Below are 16,576 nucleotides of genomic sequence, written 5' to 3' on the forward strand. Positions count from 1 at the left end.
TCAGGTACGTACAGGTGTTTCAACTCTGTAAGGTATTGGAACGTATTAACAAGGAGGCTAGATGTGCTTGGAGTGTGTGCCTGACATAAACTGGCCTTTCTAGAGTTTTTAAATGATTCCTGGCTGAGGAGACATGAAGAGACTATGAGGGAACAAGGAGGCTGAGGATTAAAATGCCGCGTTGGCAGGAGAGAATCCGCCCACTCGTCACTGTGTGCTGAAGGCTTCATACACCCGACCCTGCACTGAGCATCCCGGATGCTCCAGGAAGATGCGGTCTTGCCACTGAGTTCCCCTCCCTCCCAGGCCCCGGCCACACACAGACGGTGGCCAGGACGCACACATACGCCTGCTACCAGACCCCTGGGGCCAAGGGAGCCGGCGGGTCCTGGTGGAGCTTACCCGGCCTCGGAGATCCTGGTAGCGGCCACAGCGCTGGGGCGCTGCCCGTGGCCCCTCGGCCCGAGGCGGCGGCTCTCGGGGTCACTCAGGAGGCCCGTCCCCGGAGAGGCCTTGCCCCGGGGGAGGGCAGCGGGGCCTTCGTCGCAGCCATTCAGCAGGCCGGGGCCCGCGGGCACCACGGTCCTCGCGGGCTGGCGCCCCTCGCCGTCATCCTCGCGGGGGGCTGGCAGTTTCCTCGACAGCTTGTAGCCGTGGGAGATCAGCAGGTCTTCGACACTGTACATAGTGCTCTGGCCGCATCAAAGTGCCACCGCGGGGACCGTCGTGGTGGCAGGGCCCACACTGTGGGGACAAGGAGAGTGTCTGTGAGCCGTGGACGACGCCCCCAGGGCTCCCGCACCTCCTCCCTCCCGGACCCTGACCACACGGTACCCTGGTCACGGTGCCTGCAAAGAAAGAGAAGAGGACGGGCTTCCCCATCTCACTCAGGCAGAGAGTGGAGGCAGGAGGGCTGCCCTCCCGAGGTTGGGTGAGACGGTCCCTTTTGGACCAGAGAGGGAGCGCTTGATCTTGGATTCCACGGAGCCAGGATGGGGCACTGACTCTGGGGACCCCTTCCCAGACGGCCACCGCTTGCAGGAGAGTCCGGAATAGCATTTAAGCCATGGAATGATGACCAGTGTCCCCTGCCCCAGACCTCTAAAGACAACACACACAGAAGAGAGGTCAAAATAAAGAGACTCGGAAGCTGCAATTACTACTCCACGCTGCTAAAAAGAGAAACACCCAGCAGCCAGCTCCATCTTATTATCTTCCCCGCTTTCATCTCGCAGACACACCTTACGGTCCAAAAGGGCAGGGCAAGATCTTTAATCAGCCCAGGGTTATGATGCACTTTGGCGGAAGCAATCTGGGTGGGTAAAGAGCCACTGAAAATAGATCTTAAGTTTTTCAGCTCATAATGAGAAACGCTAACCAAGCCTACACAGCCCGTGCACTACACAATTCCAAACTTCTTCCCACACCGAACTTTGAAGAAACAGATTTCTCTCCAGTTTATCTTGGGGAGACAGTCTACATCTCCGAGCCTAGGGTGTCCACATTTGAGTCCTGCCAGGGTGCATGAATTCAATAGCAGCCAACGATTTAAAAACACACGGTCCTAAGACACTGGCGCCAGTCAAGAAGAATGAAAGTGAACAGGGAACCTACGTGAAAGCGCCTGTGTGCGCAGAGGTGGGGCTGCCGCGTTTATTTTCACAAGGGAGCATCTCCTCTCCCAAGACCTCCCGTTGCCAACAGGGTGGGAGGCAGTTTGGTCAGTCCTGCCGCTGCCTCCCCAGGGGACGCGAGGCGGGCCTGGGTCAGCCGCACAGGAGAGGCGGGCCTGGAAGAACGCGGCAGCTCCAGCCCCTCTGGGCTGCTGGACGGAAATAGCAACTATCAGCAGCAGCAGCCCCTGCAAACAATGGCCAGGAAATGCCTGCCCCCGCGTGCAGGTGAAAGGGGGGCCCCTGTGCTTCCTGCCAGCGGGGCCTCTCCCCGGGGCTCATCGCAGGATCCTGCTGACGGTGCCGGTCCTCGGCACACACTGGGCTCCGGCGGCAGCCAAGTTGCTGCCAGCATGGAGAAGGCAGGAAGGATCAGGCTCTAGAAGCCTGTGGTTCCCCATCAGGTCCCCACATTATGGAAAATCCACATGTTCCTGCACAGACTGTAGTAAGCTCGATTAGTCCTGGCACTGCGCTCCAGCTCCACGTCTTCTAGGGGCTGGCACAAGACGGACAGAAATGGCAGGACCAGAGGGGCGAGCGTTTGTTCTGAGTCCACTGTTCTGGTCCCCAGGCTGGGCCTGCAGAGGACAGGGACCCCATCACAAACCCAGGGTTGCGGGAACATCGAAGCAAGGTCTGCTTCGTTCAATGCTAGGCCCCCGGCATCCAGCACATAGTATGTGCTCAATAAATCACTGTTGAATGAAGGCACAGTGGGAAAAAGTGACGTTTGAGCTAGGTTTTGAAGAATGATTAGGAGTTCACTGCATAAACTGCAGTGCACGTGTGTATGAGATGGGGAATTAACATTTAAAATAGACATGGGATACAGTCATCCCAGGAGGAAAGAAATGACATGGCAACAGAATCCTGCAGGTGAGACTGAGGGTCCCCAGACTCAATGTCACACATACAGTTGGCACCACGGTTACAGTTCAGGTCTGAGGACACTCAGCTTCTTTCTGTTACTACATCAGGCTCTTTAAAAGCAAAGCAAAGTCCACAGCACCCCAGCTGACCACCCATTACACAGAGGAGCAGGCCAGCGTCTATGATAGAATCCACTATGAGGGCGATAAGAAGCAATGACCTTCCAGAAAAACGCCTGAGGGTCACTGTCCTCCTGGGGATAGGTGAGCTGGTCCATGCTACCTCTGTCTGTGAGGTAAGTACACTTTGCAAACCCTTAAACGACACAACAGATCAGGCCCAGCAATGAATATCTTTCATACAAACTCATAAGAACTGTCCTTGACCTTACAGGTCTGAGGTCAAACATGTACTGACGTAGGGGGACTCTTTTAACTTGGTCTCACAGAGGCCAGCAGCCTGTGGGGGCAGGAGGATGAAGCACATCAGCCTCAGCACTTGGGGTGCAGGCCCCACGAGAGGGGATGACCCACAGCACAGGCCCCATGGCCCAGATAAGGGGTGCCCCCAACCCCCAGAGGACTCCTTCCTCTGGCCAACACCCACCACCTCCTGGACCCCAGCTCAGAGCCTGGCTTCTACCTCATTTCCAGCCCCACGTCAAACATTGCCACTCCCAGCAGACAGACTTCTCAACAGCCACGTGGCCCATCCAGTCCTTTTTGTATTCAGCATCCTTCCTGTAGCATCCTTCCCTACCGTGGGTGGACCAGCGCGTCTCTAACACATCAGATCCACAGCCCCCAGGAGGGGATGCCAAGGAGCTGAGGAGAAGAGGAGTCCTCTCAAAGTCCCCATCCAGCCCTGAGGCAGCAGCCTTCCAAATCAAAGGTATTCGAGGCCACCCCCCACCCCCCACCCAAAGGGCTGCTGTTCAGAGAAGCATGCAACAAATTTGGACCTAAGTGTAAATTATTAGAACGTGATATTTCACAACTTGGAAAGGTGTGTGTGTATGATGGGCCCTCGTGGCACCGACACCCGGGTCATCATAAATCTGAGGGTAAACTTTTCAGTCAAGCCTCTGTATACGGGGTCCCTCCGTATGCATATCCGAGGTTCCTCGGCCACAGGTTCAACCATGCCTCGGCCGGGCCGGCTCATACACTGCAAGCAGGCACTTACTGAAAAGAATCTGGCCCCGTGCAAGTCAAACCCAAGTTGTTCAAGGGCCACTTGAGTTAAAACAGCACCAGCTTGACGTAAGCCCTTTCATCCCCAGGTGGTGCTGACACCAGTCCCGGCTGTGGTCCCGGGAGCAAGTCATTAGCTGCACCAAACCTCAGTTTTCCAATCTGAAAAGTGGCAGGGCCACTAACATCTGTCTTCCCAGACTGTTCCAAGGGCCACATGTTGTTCAGTTGCCAAGTGGTGTCCGACTCTTTGCCACCCCAGGGACTGAAGCACGCCAGGCTTCCCAAGGGCTACATAAGTACATGTAAAAGCGTAAATCACACACAGTCTGAGATAGCATTTATCATGCAGCAATGGCGCGTCCATCTCTCAAGGGCCACCTGTCCTCATGGAAAGCTTTCACCGCAGTTATTCACTGTGACCACTGGACCGTTCCCTGATTCCTCGTGGATCATTTGGACTGTGGCTTGATTCCCAAAGTCAAGCCCACTTTCTATCTCCCAGACACCTGTCTTCCAGGAAGGGGTACCATCCGAGTCACTGAGGACGGGAAATGTTATTTCACGGAGTCCAGAACATGCACACACACATTCCGAGGGCTTGTGACACGCTGGGCACTTACACTTAATGAACGAGACCCATTCTTTGCTCTTGAGAAGTTTACTGCAGCGACAGCAGGAGAACAGGCCAAGGAAACACGGCACACGCGTGTGTTAGTGACGGGAGCTTGCCTGCTCCCCACAGCGTCAGCACTGCGAAGGGGACAAGGACAGGAGGAGAACACAGGACCCCCACCCGGTCTCAGGGGGTCAGGACGGCCTCTGGAAGAGCACGTCAAAGCCAAAGAAACCCTTCAGGGTGAAGCTGTGATGTGAGGTCACCCTGTAAGGATGCTTCTCCAGCCAGTTCACATAAGAAATGTCTTCCTTTGCTACTTTGTCATCTTGCATCAAGTACTCAGAGTGGAACATCTAATAAGGGCAGTCTAGGCAGTGCTGGTGCCCACATACGTTCTCAGAGACAGAATCCTGAGAACACAGGACCAAGACTAAGGAGCCCACTTCCAGTAACTCTTTCATTCTAGGACTAAATGCAGGGCAGACAATTAAGATAAGGATACACATGTTGGGCTTTCCTGGTGGCTTGGTGGTAAAGAATCTACCTGCCAATGCAGAGAAGCCTGCATACCACAACGAAGAGTAGCCCCTGCTCGCCATAATTACAGAAAAGTCCTCACAGCAATGAAGACCAACATAGCCAAAAATAAATGAAATTATTAAAAAAAAAAAAAAATACTCATGTTAACAGAACAGTCCATCAAGGCCTGTAGTGAGGAGTTCCTGGCTGGGAGAGTCTTAAGTGGAGGTCAAGGCAATGAATTTGCAAATTCTATTGTTTTTACAGCCACCCACTGAAGGTATGCACACATATTTACCCTCACATCCTGAGGGGCACTGTAATATTTTCTATTCTATTTCACTTTTGAAAAATGCTGGTCACTACACACTAAATTTGATGTCGCAGTAATTGATCAGAACCCAGCGTTTGGAAAGCACTGATGGAGAAATCAGTCCTGTGCTGGTCAGGTCGCTGGACTAGATGACCCCTGAAATTCTGTCCAGCTCAACGATCCCATCAATTGATGAGAAATTCCTTAACAAGTTCCTTGCTTTATTCTCAACAGCAAAATACAGCTGTTCTATCTGATCAAAAATTTCCTTTCCAAGAAAAGTCACAGCAACTAAATGAAGCTGCTTCCCTATCCTTAAGAGCATAAGATGAAAAGAAAGAAATCTCCTGAAGGGAAAGTCCTGGCTCCTGCTTCCTTCCTCTACCTGTGATCCACCTGGGGCTTGAGACTCGAGGCCTCGAAACACAGCATCACGGGTTGACAGATAAAGCCAGCATTGTGGAAGGTGCCAAGGAACCCTCAGGATGAACTGTACCTACAGTACTGCCGCTTGTATTCTCTTTTTGGTTTGAAAGAGCCAGGAGCAGACTTTTGTCTCTTTTGAGTCTACTATGGCTCTTTTCATCTTTTCCTCTACTATTCTCTGCCCCATATATTCCTGGAGTAAGCCCATCATTTCAAAGACAAAATGGAGAAAGCAGTTTAAAAACCCTATCACCCAAATGAAAAAACCTGATAGTCTGGCAGAAGGGACATGGTGGGTCTCCTTCCCTGGGTGGTGTGTATTCATTTGTTTCTTCTCATCTCAGGTGGAACCTGCCTGCAGACTTCCTCCCGATCTGAGTGTAAACAGAGCAGAGCAGTGTGCTTTCTTGATAGAAAGGCTTCCTTCTGTCAAGCTTCTGCTTGGTAGATGGCTGTTACCAAGGGACTTAACTTCCAAGCCTCAGTTTCCTAAGCTGTAAAATAGACGGATGGGCGACTTACTCCAAAGACAAGTACGTGGTATCTAGCGGCTATTAGGATGTCAGGCTGGTAATTCCTACTGGACTTGGTGGCATTGCTCGATGATACCAAAGAGAAACCCAGGCCCGACCCAGCACCTGGGCTTCCCAGGTGGCTCAGTGATAAAGAACCTGCCTGCCAATGCAGGAGATGCAAGAGATGCGGGTTAGATCCCTGGGTTGGGAAGATCCCCCAGAGAAGGAAATGGCAACCCACTCCAGTATTCTTGCCTGGGAAATCCCACGGACAGAGAAGCCTGGTGAGATACAGTCCACGGTGTCGCAGAGTTGTACACAACTTAGCGACTAAACAACAACAACAGATCTGGACCCCCGGCTCAGAGAACTTCTCACCTGGTTACACAACTTGAGCAATGCAGTTATTCAATGAACGCAAACTCTGTAGACAGTGTACAAAAAGAAGGCAAACTGGATTTACAACAAGTCTCTTTTCATAGGAGAAAACTTTTGTGCTCAGTGTATAACAACACACCAAAAACAGTTAAGCAAAATGCAAACTAGCTTTTCCCCTCTGTTCTGTTATGAAAATGCATACTTAACAAGTGTCAAAACTAACATAATGGAAGAAAGAGTGAAGGAAACAAAACGCAAGAACACGGAGCTGGGTGAGAGGCCTGCGTTCAGCCTATAGTTCTCTTGTTCACCTCGACAGGACTGGTTTAAACTAGATTACAGTCACGAGAGGAGACCCAAAGAGAAATGCTTATGGCACGCAGGCTCTAAGTTAGGTGGTTTAAAAGGGAACCCAGGGGGAGGAATAACGAATGCTCAACAGCCAAGCTTCCCAGGGTGGGTTTTTTTTCTATTGATTCATTACATCACTAGATTTATAGTCGATCACTTTTTCCCCCTTGAGGATGCTTGGGATAAGTGGTAAGATGCTCAAATGTCCTCCAGGAGATGCGTAATGAATTCACCAAGAACATCTTCCAATTCGTGGTTAATTTATACCCCCCACTCAGCCACCACCCCCGTTAACTCTCTCTATACAAAGAGAAGGAAGAGCCTGTTCTCTAAGCTCAGAATAGCAGCTCACGAGAGATAACAACATCATCCATCCCCCGAGCATCCGCGATGTGCCAGCCACTCTGCCGGCTGCCTGGCACTCTTTATTTTCCACTCCCAGGAACCGTCCTTCTGTAGATATGAACATCTCCATTTTACAGACAAGAAAACCGAGGCTGAGAGTCCAAGGTTACACAGCTTGTAGGCGCAGATCCAAGGGTCAAACCAAGGTCTGTCTAGCTTCAAATCTCATGCTACTATTTTAGGCTCTAAATTTCCTTCGTTAATAGCAACAAAAGTTTCCCAGTTTACCAAATAATGCATAACATATAAATAAGAAAGGATAGAAGGCATGGTGGCATGAAGACGAAATACAATAATAAAAACGAGAGAACTCCTTTATTCTCTCGGGCTAGAATGGCTCTTTGAGGTGACCGTTGCCTTGTCCACACTGAGCGCACACACACACCATGCACACATGCACATACAAACACACACGCACGTACACACACACACGTACACACAGACACACACACACACACAAGGCTGATGCTCCACTTCACTGCAGTGACTTGATAGCAACACTAGCACTGACTTCTAAACACTCAAATAACATGATTCATTCACAAATACACCACGTGATGCTCTGTGACCTTCAGCAGACCTCTTTGATTATTTGGGGTCCCAGGCTCTCCATCAGGGACCTGGAGTTCTCACGAAACCTGCTGTGTGAAGCTGAAAAGCAGACAAACTACATCTACGAGAAATAGGAGGGGAGCTCGTATTTTGTAAAAAAAAAAACAACTAAGTTCTAAGAGAAAAAAATGATCTACATAGTAATAGCCACTCTTCTCTGCAGTGTTAATACGATCTGGACTTGAATGAGCAGACTGTGGGAAAGCAGATTGTGGAAGGTTTGGGCAGATAAAGGAAAGGCGCTTTATAGTGACTCTAGAGGAGAGTGAAGGAATAACATGGACAGAACAGGACAGGTGTGTGGACAAATAGTCACAAGTCCCTTCTACTGTAATGTTCACGGGTGGGTGGGAGGGCAGGGGATAAGAAAAAAGAAAACTAATGAGTGTTAACTTCCAAGGGAAGAAGTACAGTGAATTTTGGTCCTGGTGACTAAAGTAATCGTCCTCTCATTATGAGAAACACAGAAACTGGAAGCAACACTTGGTTGGAGATGATGACGGGTCATTTGATTTTGATTTAACCAACTTATTCCTGCAAAATTTTCTTGTGCCCAGATCATTCTCCAATGGCTTTTCATCAGAATTCTTGTTCTTTCCAGAGAACCCGAATGAGACCACAGTAAGCCATCTTCCTGTGTGGTGGGCTTCTAAGTTCTGTCCTTATCAGCCGTATCTTTTCTACTCAGGCTGAAGGGATGCTGATAACAGCTCATAGCATCTGGGCACGGACTGGAATTGTCCACCCCCTCGCTACAGGCATGAATTTCCATCCCGCCACGGTGGCTTAATACACACTGCTGTGGGAACTGAGCCTAAAACAATGCCTAGGAGAACCTATGGGTTTCAGTCTTCTTCCCAAAAAGTGCATTAAGAAGGCTGAACTAGAGGATCTTCTGGGTCCTTCCAGCTCTAGAGACCGCCCCCCTCTCTGGCCTCTTCTCCCTGTGATGAGCAGCATGCATTTCTTGGTCAGTTAGCTCGGTGGAGAGAATACAGCTTGTGGCCGCGACACAGAACAAAGCTAACCGGGTCACAGGAAGATAGACCCTCTGACCTTGGCCTGGTTGGCAGCACCCACAGAGGCCAACCCAGACGGCAGAGCTAAGCGGCCACACAGTGAGTGGAGGGGGAGGTGGGGAGGGCCACGCCCACTGACCGCAACTTGCTTTGCACCAGGTGTGCCGACCCTGGGCTCTGAGGACACGGAGATACAGAAGGCCCCATCAACACCCTCCCTGTGGACCTTCTAAGCTGGGAGGTGCTACTGAAGTCACAGGCGCCCTCATCACTAGAGGTCGAGCCTCGCAAATGAATGTTATCTACACAGGCTCCACTGCCCGCTCCCTTCCCATCTGTAAAAATGTGTTTTCTTTTCATATTGATGGTTCTTAGGCTCCTCAAGACAGTGAAATGAAATATTAATAAACTCACGAAATCAACCAGCACTTTATCTTCCTTTTTAACATCTGCCTAGAACTGCAAACTAAGAAAGAGACAAATATTCAATTAAAAATATCAAATAAATATTCACCCTGACCTGAGATAAAAGATATGCAAATTAAACCCAAAAGCCACTATTCACTTCTCACATTACTGAAGTTTCTAGAAAGCAAGAGCTCTTGTTGAGGGCATGGTGAATGAGCTGTCAGGGTTCTCCCATTCGTGAGTGTATGAGCAGGGTTGGTGGGGCGGGGGGGATAGGTCTGTAGGTAAACGACTATTTCCTTTCTTAAAAATGATTAATGCTATAAAATCTTTAAAAATCTGAAACACTATAGACTAATAATCTTGTTTCTTGGGATCCACCCTAATGAAATAATCAGAGATACATACAAAGTTTTATATAAGGATACTTACCCAAGTTTTAATTATGATAATAATTTTTTAAAAAGCTATATTAAACAGTCATTTATGGGATGGCTAAAGAATTCTGGTACCTCCATGTGGAAGATTATAATATGCACACATGTGTATAAAATGATGTTTTTAGATATTGAATGGTACAGGGAGAAAATGCTCATGGCACCATGTTAAATAATCAAGACAGGATACAAAAGCCTAGATTCAGTGTATATAATACCAATTCCATCTAAATACATACAAATACAGTATGGGGAGAAACACCAAGAGGAAACATACCAAAATAGCAACAGTGGTACTGGATTCTAAGCTTAAAAAAAAAATGCCCTTATTTATACTTTGTATTTATGATATTTGGCCATGAAATATATTAGATCAAACCATATGAAGCTGCCATTTTACAGGTAAAAAATGGTCAAGCAGTGGCATTTTCTTATACTTACTATTTCATCATCAGGGGAAAAAATAACTTAACAAAAAGTTACATATAGGAACGATTAGGAGAAAATTATCTTCAAAAACCTATTGCATATTTCAAGACTCAATGAGAATAAGAGAGACACAGAAGAGAAGAATAAATGAAAAGTAAATTACATAAAGTTTGAAGAGTTTAGGATATGGTTGTCTTATCTGCTATCAAGAGGTACTTAATCTGAATCTAGCAGGCTTAAAATCCCAATCTGCTGATAAAATTGAATACAAGATTCCAAGTAGCATTCTAAAAGTCCTGATGAGACATTGGTACTAGAAAACCTAAGGCTTCTCTCTTGTATTCACTGACATTCCACCCTTAAGATGTAATTAGTCCCTCAAATTGTTGGCAGTTGACTATAAATATTTCTTCAACTGACAATTTTTCCATCTAATATTGTGATTAACATACAACAAAGTACTTTCTTTAAATAAGAGGTAAATAGCCAAGATACAAAACAAACCAGACTGAGGCAGGCTGCTAATTGATGCACGGATTTTTAATACTCTCTACAGCTTTCTTTGTTTTCTTGGATGGCAGAGTCATGAATTTTATTATGAGCAATTGGATTGCCATTTCCCTTTCCAGTCTTAATAATTAAATAAAGAGCTCAAGAGTTTAAGTTCTGGGGCAGTAAGTTCTCACACACTGTCACTCACCACACCACAGAGGGATGACCCACCTCTGCCAGGGCCCGCAGGTGGTCACAATCTCCTAAGACATAAAAAGCATACTGAATCTGTGAAGTTGTGGTTTTAGTGGGGCAGCCATCTCAGAGTTAAGTTTCTTTAAGGTGGCAAAAACAAAACAATCAAAAAAATGAAACAAAAGAGATGGAAATCTTGGGTCTAAAATCAAAAGTTTCCTGGAAAGCTAACCTTGCAGGGTTGGGTTGGTATTAAGGCACTAATTCAAAAAGAGAAGAAAGTAGAGTGCCAAACATTATGGACTTCATTTTTTTTTGTAAACATTACCTTTTTAAACTTCTTTGTCTCTTCCCCTACCACCTGTATGAACACACACACACACTTCACACATATACACTCACACACACACTCTCCTGTCTTCTTTCACCTCTAAATTCTATCACACAATTACTGCTTTGGAGACCTCAACCATTTTTAAGAGACTCTAAGTATCTCATTAACATTTCTGAAATATTAGCAGTCATTAAGAAAAGAGGACTGAAATTGGGTAACATTTTCTAAATCTTCTGGAATTGCTGACTATCTGCAAAAACAACTGTAAAACTTATAATAGGTTAGAATTAAATTCCACTATGATCACAGACATCAAATTCCACACATTAAGATTCTTAAAATAATCTCTTAAACTTACAATACACTAGTTTTGCTTTTAAATAGCTTTACAATAAAACAGCCAAGGTTTTATCAAAATGTCAAAGTTTAAATGAACTCATATGATCCTTACATTATTCATTTTCTATAACATTATTCCAGAAGTAAACACTGAAAAATTCAGTGTTTAACTAGAAAGTAAAAGTTCCCTCAAACTCCACTGTGTCAAGAGATAACCATCTGGTTTCTATTTCTCCAACTAGTCGTCCTATGTATGATTGCTTTCTCTCACTCCCTTCCCCCCTGCCTTTGAAATATTTATCTTGGTGTCTTCATAATAGTATCTAAATTCTTACATTTCCATACAGAAAAAAAAGCAAGCTCAATAAGCAACTCCAGAAAGATAACCATAAAGTAACAAACCACAAGGCTATTTATTTACTGGTCTGATAATAAGGTTTTGTCATTTGGGTCAGGCTGTTCTCAACTATATTATCTATAGACAGTTTCTGGGAAATATATTTGGTCAAAGAAAGTTAAGGTAAAAAGTCAAATTTTAAACAAAATACCGCAAATTCAAATCAAGGTAATTGAGGTTTTAGCATCAGGGCGGTTCCTGTATTCAATGACATGAAAGGTTTTTAAAGGCTGTATCAAAGCATTGGAGACTGTTCTCAGCCTGCTGGCTTTATCAACTGAATGCCCCTCAGCATTCCTGAAGTCGGCCAGCCCTCACAGCAAAGACCAAGAGCAAAGTTTCAGTGAGTGAGATAACCCTTGCCATCCAAAAGGTGAAAAACAACATCTGCTGAAAAACCAAATGAACTGCAGTGATGGGGTTCAGCGATTTCAGAGACATGGTCTTTGCCTCTGGAAAGAAAAACCACAACAGAACAACCGTCTCAATCCCACGCTCTGTGTTCTAAACTCTCTTTAGATCAATTAGCGTGAAGTCCCGCCAAACTCATTATTAGAGAAACTCTGGGCTCCTACAGCCCCATGGTGTTTACTGTCCTGCAAACTCGAGGGCTCTGCAGCAAGGACAATGAGGACTTGGCGGGGGCGCAGACTCCTTGCGTTTTCTTTGCTGATAGCCATTTCTAGGATTTATTTTTAAACTGCATTAAAAAAATTAGACTCCAAGCATCTTTTCAAAGAATTTTTTTCAATTGAAAAACTGGTCCTTATTTATTCTCCTGTGTACCTCCAATCTCCAGTTACCTTTTATAGCTAAAATTTTACAGCCAAATGTTTCTGGAATCTGTGACTTACTCAGATGCCTTATTAGATAACTGTGATTAGCTGTCAAGACCTCCAGAGCATGTGGACACCCGGGCATTTTAAGTTATGTTCCAAGGAGATGGAAAGACAGAAATTTTTTTCTTTTTGGCACAGGCTTCCTCCACCCACCCAATCCCCCTAAATCTCTTGGGCCTGCCAAGGGCCTGACCTTCCGATCTCTGCAGCAGAGGGTGAAGTTTGGTGGGAGGAAGGCCCAGTAGATGAAGGCCTCTGTTCAACAAATATTTGCTCACCCCTCCAGTGGGAGGGAAATCGTTTTCTATAAGCTGCCAGCCTTGAGTAACACTTGGAGCCCTTCAGGAGGCTTGTTGAGCTGGTGGCCAAGAATTAGACACCTAATATCAAGGTAAACATAAAGTCCAAACCCACAGAACATTATGGAAAACCAAAGGAATTTACCACACTTCCCAGGTCACATCAAAGCCAACACAAGTTCCCCGAAATAGAATCTGAGTGAAACTTCCAAAAAACTTTACACTCGCCTCTGCCTTGCTGGATGGTCTTAGTCCAGTTATCTTAAATTCTAAAACTACCTGACCTAGGACGATACTTCCCTGAAGTTTTGCCCATTCAAACTACTGAGTCTGCAATTTTTGTCCACGCATTTCTGGCCGCCTGAATCCCCGATCCACTCCCCCTCCCATCTTCCAACCCTCCACTCAACAACCCCCCCCGTCCCCCCTCCCCCCCATCTCTACTTGCAAATCTGAAAAGAAAAAAGCCAGGGAAGGGAGAAAACCTCCTAGTTGTGTGGTCCTCACCGCCCCACCCTCTCCCCAAGACAGGCCAGGCGACCAGATCTGGGGAGGGAGATGCTGATGGGTGGGGCAGGGACGCAGGGGATGGGAGACTGGGAGGCAGGGTGTGGGTGTGGGTGTGTGTGGGCGAGGGTGGGGACCTGCCTACTAATTCTCCAAAGTCCTCGCTCCTAGAGAGTGCGGATGAGCAAGGGCTAGGGTGTAACCAGGTGGCGCTGGCGTGAAGTTCCCGTTTGGTTTTTTTTTTTTTCATTTTTTTCTTCAGTAGTGGAATCATAGCTTCTTTTTCAAACCCCTAGAAGAATCCGGGGCGCCAGTGGCAGGGGGCCAAAGCGGCGCTCTCAGCTGTAAGTGCTGAGGTCATTGCGGTCGGGTCTTCTAGGAAATCCCTGGTTTTCGGGGTGAACTGATGGCGACTGGGGGTGTGGGCATGCTGGGTGCGCGCGGAGACCCAGGACCGGCGGGCGGGCTCCGGATCCCAGAAGTGGGCTGATTAACGGATTTACAGCGCTCTCAGGCGGGGCTCTTTCCTTTCTCCCACCCTGTTTTCCTTTTTCTCTCTTTGGCTTCAGCGCCAGCCGCCTGGGGGAGGGCCGGGCCGCCGCGCGCACCGCTGGGAGGCAGCGGCGATTAGCACCCTAATCCCGGCCCTGACCCCCGGGCGGTGGGCGCGCGGGCGGGCGGAGACGGGGCGGGGCGGGGGCGCGGCCGCTGCCTCCCAACGTCCCGCGGGCAGGTCCCAGCAGCCGCGGGTGGGGGCGGCCAGGAGGGGCGCCAGTGGGAACTAGGGACCCCGGAGACCCCACGCAGCGGCTGTCAGTTCCCCGCGGTGGAGATGCCCGCGAAGTCGGAGGCGCAGGCGAAGAAGGAGGTGGGCTGGACTCAGGCGGTGGCTGGGACGCCGGGAGCTGGGCAGCGACCCCCGCCTCCCGACCCCGCGCCGCCCCCACCCAGCGCGGAGGGGCTAGGCGAGCGCCAACGCCCGCCGCGGCCCTCGACGCCGACAGGTTCGCGCGAGCCCAGGGCTGGGCACCTGAGGGCGGGGACTCGCCCCCCCCACCCCCAGCAGAGAGGCGCCCCCTGCCCGAGGCTGCGAGGCTGGACGCAGCGCCGGGGGCTCCGGACGGGGTGCGGACATCCCCCGCCCCGGGCTGGGGAGGGCGCCGACCCGACCCACGTCCGGGCTGGAGAAGTTGGGGGGTGAGAGCGGGAGGCTGGGGCGAGGCCCACGGGGCGCCGAGGGAGCCGACCAGATGGACGAAGGGAGTCAGAAGGGGCGACAGATGTCGGGACTTACCGAGCGGCTCCCTCATGCTGCCCTGCGCTGCCGCCGCCGCTCCGGCCGGCCGGGGACCAGCGCGACCCGCCCCGCTCGCAGCCTCTACGGCCGAGCATGCCCGGAGCCGCCGCCGCCACTGCCGCCGCCACCGCCCAGCTCTCCGCGGCCCCGCCCATCACCCCGCCCTCCGCGACCCAGCGCCCCGCCCGTCGCCCCGCCCCCGCGGCCTCGCGATCCCCGCCCCGCCCGTCGCTCCGCCCCGCGCGCTCAGCCCCGCCCCAAAGAGCGGCCTCCGGGGTCTGCTCTCCGGCGGGAGGGCGGCACCCGGGCAGCGGGCAGACCGGTAGCCAAAGGCACAGGCCTCCTCCGGCACCGCCTACGGCACAGGTGAATTGGTCACCTTTCCCTCTTTCCGGTCACTTGGGTTTAGGCAGCTTCAACGCTGTGCGGATGTCCACACACACGTATGCATACGTTCACTGCCACACAGAGATGCACACAGCCACACATAGACGCACAGTCATACGCAGCCACACACACACACACACACACTCTTTCACAAAAACATACACGCAGGGAAGGTGTGAGGAGCAGAAGTCAATGACAACAGCTTAGTGCTTGGAATCTCCTTTAAAAGCAGACGGCTGAGTATCTTAGCTAGAGGCTTGGGGAGCCTTTACAGGTCAGCTGCTCAGTCCTGTCTCTTGGTAGATGAGGAAACTGGAAGCCAGGAGGAGGCAGAGGTCAGGCAGAGTGAACATATACTGCTCCCGACCTCTCCACCTCCCTCACAGCCACGATCAGACTGCTGCCAGATCTGCTCCGGGGCAAAAGTCCTTGCACTTTGGAGGGCAGAGAAAAGACAAAATGTTCAACTCTCCTGATGAGTCATGGAGAGGGCGATGGTATTGGCTAAGTCCGGTTCACAGAGGCAGAGGCATGGAGCAGCCCCAGGTCACTGCAGAAGAATAACCTTTCAATTGGACTTCCCTGGCAGCCCAGCGGTTAAGAATTTGCCTTGCAATGCAGAGGATTTGAGTTTGAGCCCTCCTTGGGGAACTAAGATCCTACATGCCTCGGAGCTACTGAGAGAGTGAATTATCAGGTAGGTTGATAAGAAATCTGGAGTCCCCTAGGAAGGGGTCTGGGGCTCTCGAAGGGGAGAAAGGGACAAATGTTTTTTTTCTACATCGCTTTGTCTTAGTCACATAAGACGTTTTTTCTTAAGTAATTGTGGCAACAATCTTTAAGAATAACTTTCTTTAAGCCCAGAGCTAATTATTACACAACAAAACAACTCATCTTGGTCAAGGGTATGTTTTTCCTTAAGCTCTATACTAATGATTATATACCCAGATAACCACGATGGTGTGAACTCTCTCCTAGAGCCAGACATCCCAGAATGTGAAGTCAAGTGGGTGGGCCTTAGGAACTTGGCCCATCACTATGAGCAAAGCTAGTGGAAGTGATGGGAGTCCAGTTGAGCTATTTCAAATCCTAAAAGATGATGCTGTTAAAGTGCTGCACTCAATAGACCAGCAAATTTGGAAAACTCAGCAGTGGCCACAGGACTGGAAAAGGTCAGTTTTCATTCCAATCCCAAAGAAAGGCAATGCCAAAGAATGTTCAAATTACCACATAATTGCACTCATCTCACACACTAGCAAAGTAATGCTCAAAATTCTCCAAGCCAGGCTTCAACAGTATGTGAACCAAGAACTTTCATAT

The 16,576-nt window shown here is 49.2% G+C and overlaps 1 protein-coding gene across 2 annotated transcripts in view; it reads right to left on the minus strand.

Annotated features, from left to right (window-relative positions):
- JCAD (junctional cadherin 5 associated) overlaps nucleotides 1-14,999 on the minus strand; it is a 38,344-nt gene extending 23,345 nt beyond the window's left edge. For both annotated transcript variants that reach the window (XM_065921240.1, XM_065921241.1), the window contains exons 1-2: nucleotides 14,867-14,999; nucleotides 403-744 (exon numbers count right to left, since the gene is read on the minus strand). In XM_065921240.1, coding sequence (XP_065777312.1) covers nucleotides 403-686 — 284 coding nt within the window. In that variant the 5' untranslated portion in view covers nucleotides 687-744; nucleotides 14,867-14,999. The remainder of the gene's footprint in view (nucleotides 1-402; nucleotides 745-14,866) is intronic.
- Nucleotides 15,000-16,576: the final 1,577 nt, after the last annotated feature.

Source organism: Muntiacus reevesi, chromosome 2 (genome assembly GCF_963930625.1).
Source record: "Muntiacus reevesi chromosome 2, mMunRee1.1, whole genome shotgun sequence".
In the NCBI taxonomy this organism is placed as follows: domain Eukaryota; kingdom Metazoa; phylum Chordata; class Mammalia; order Artiodactyla; family Cervidae; genus Muntiacus; species Muntiacus reevesi.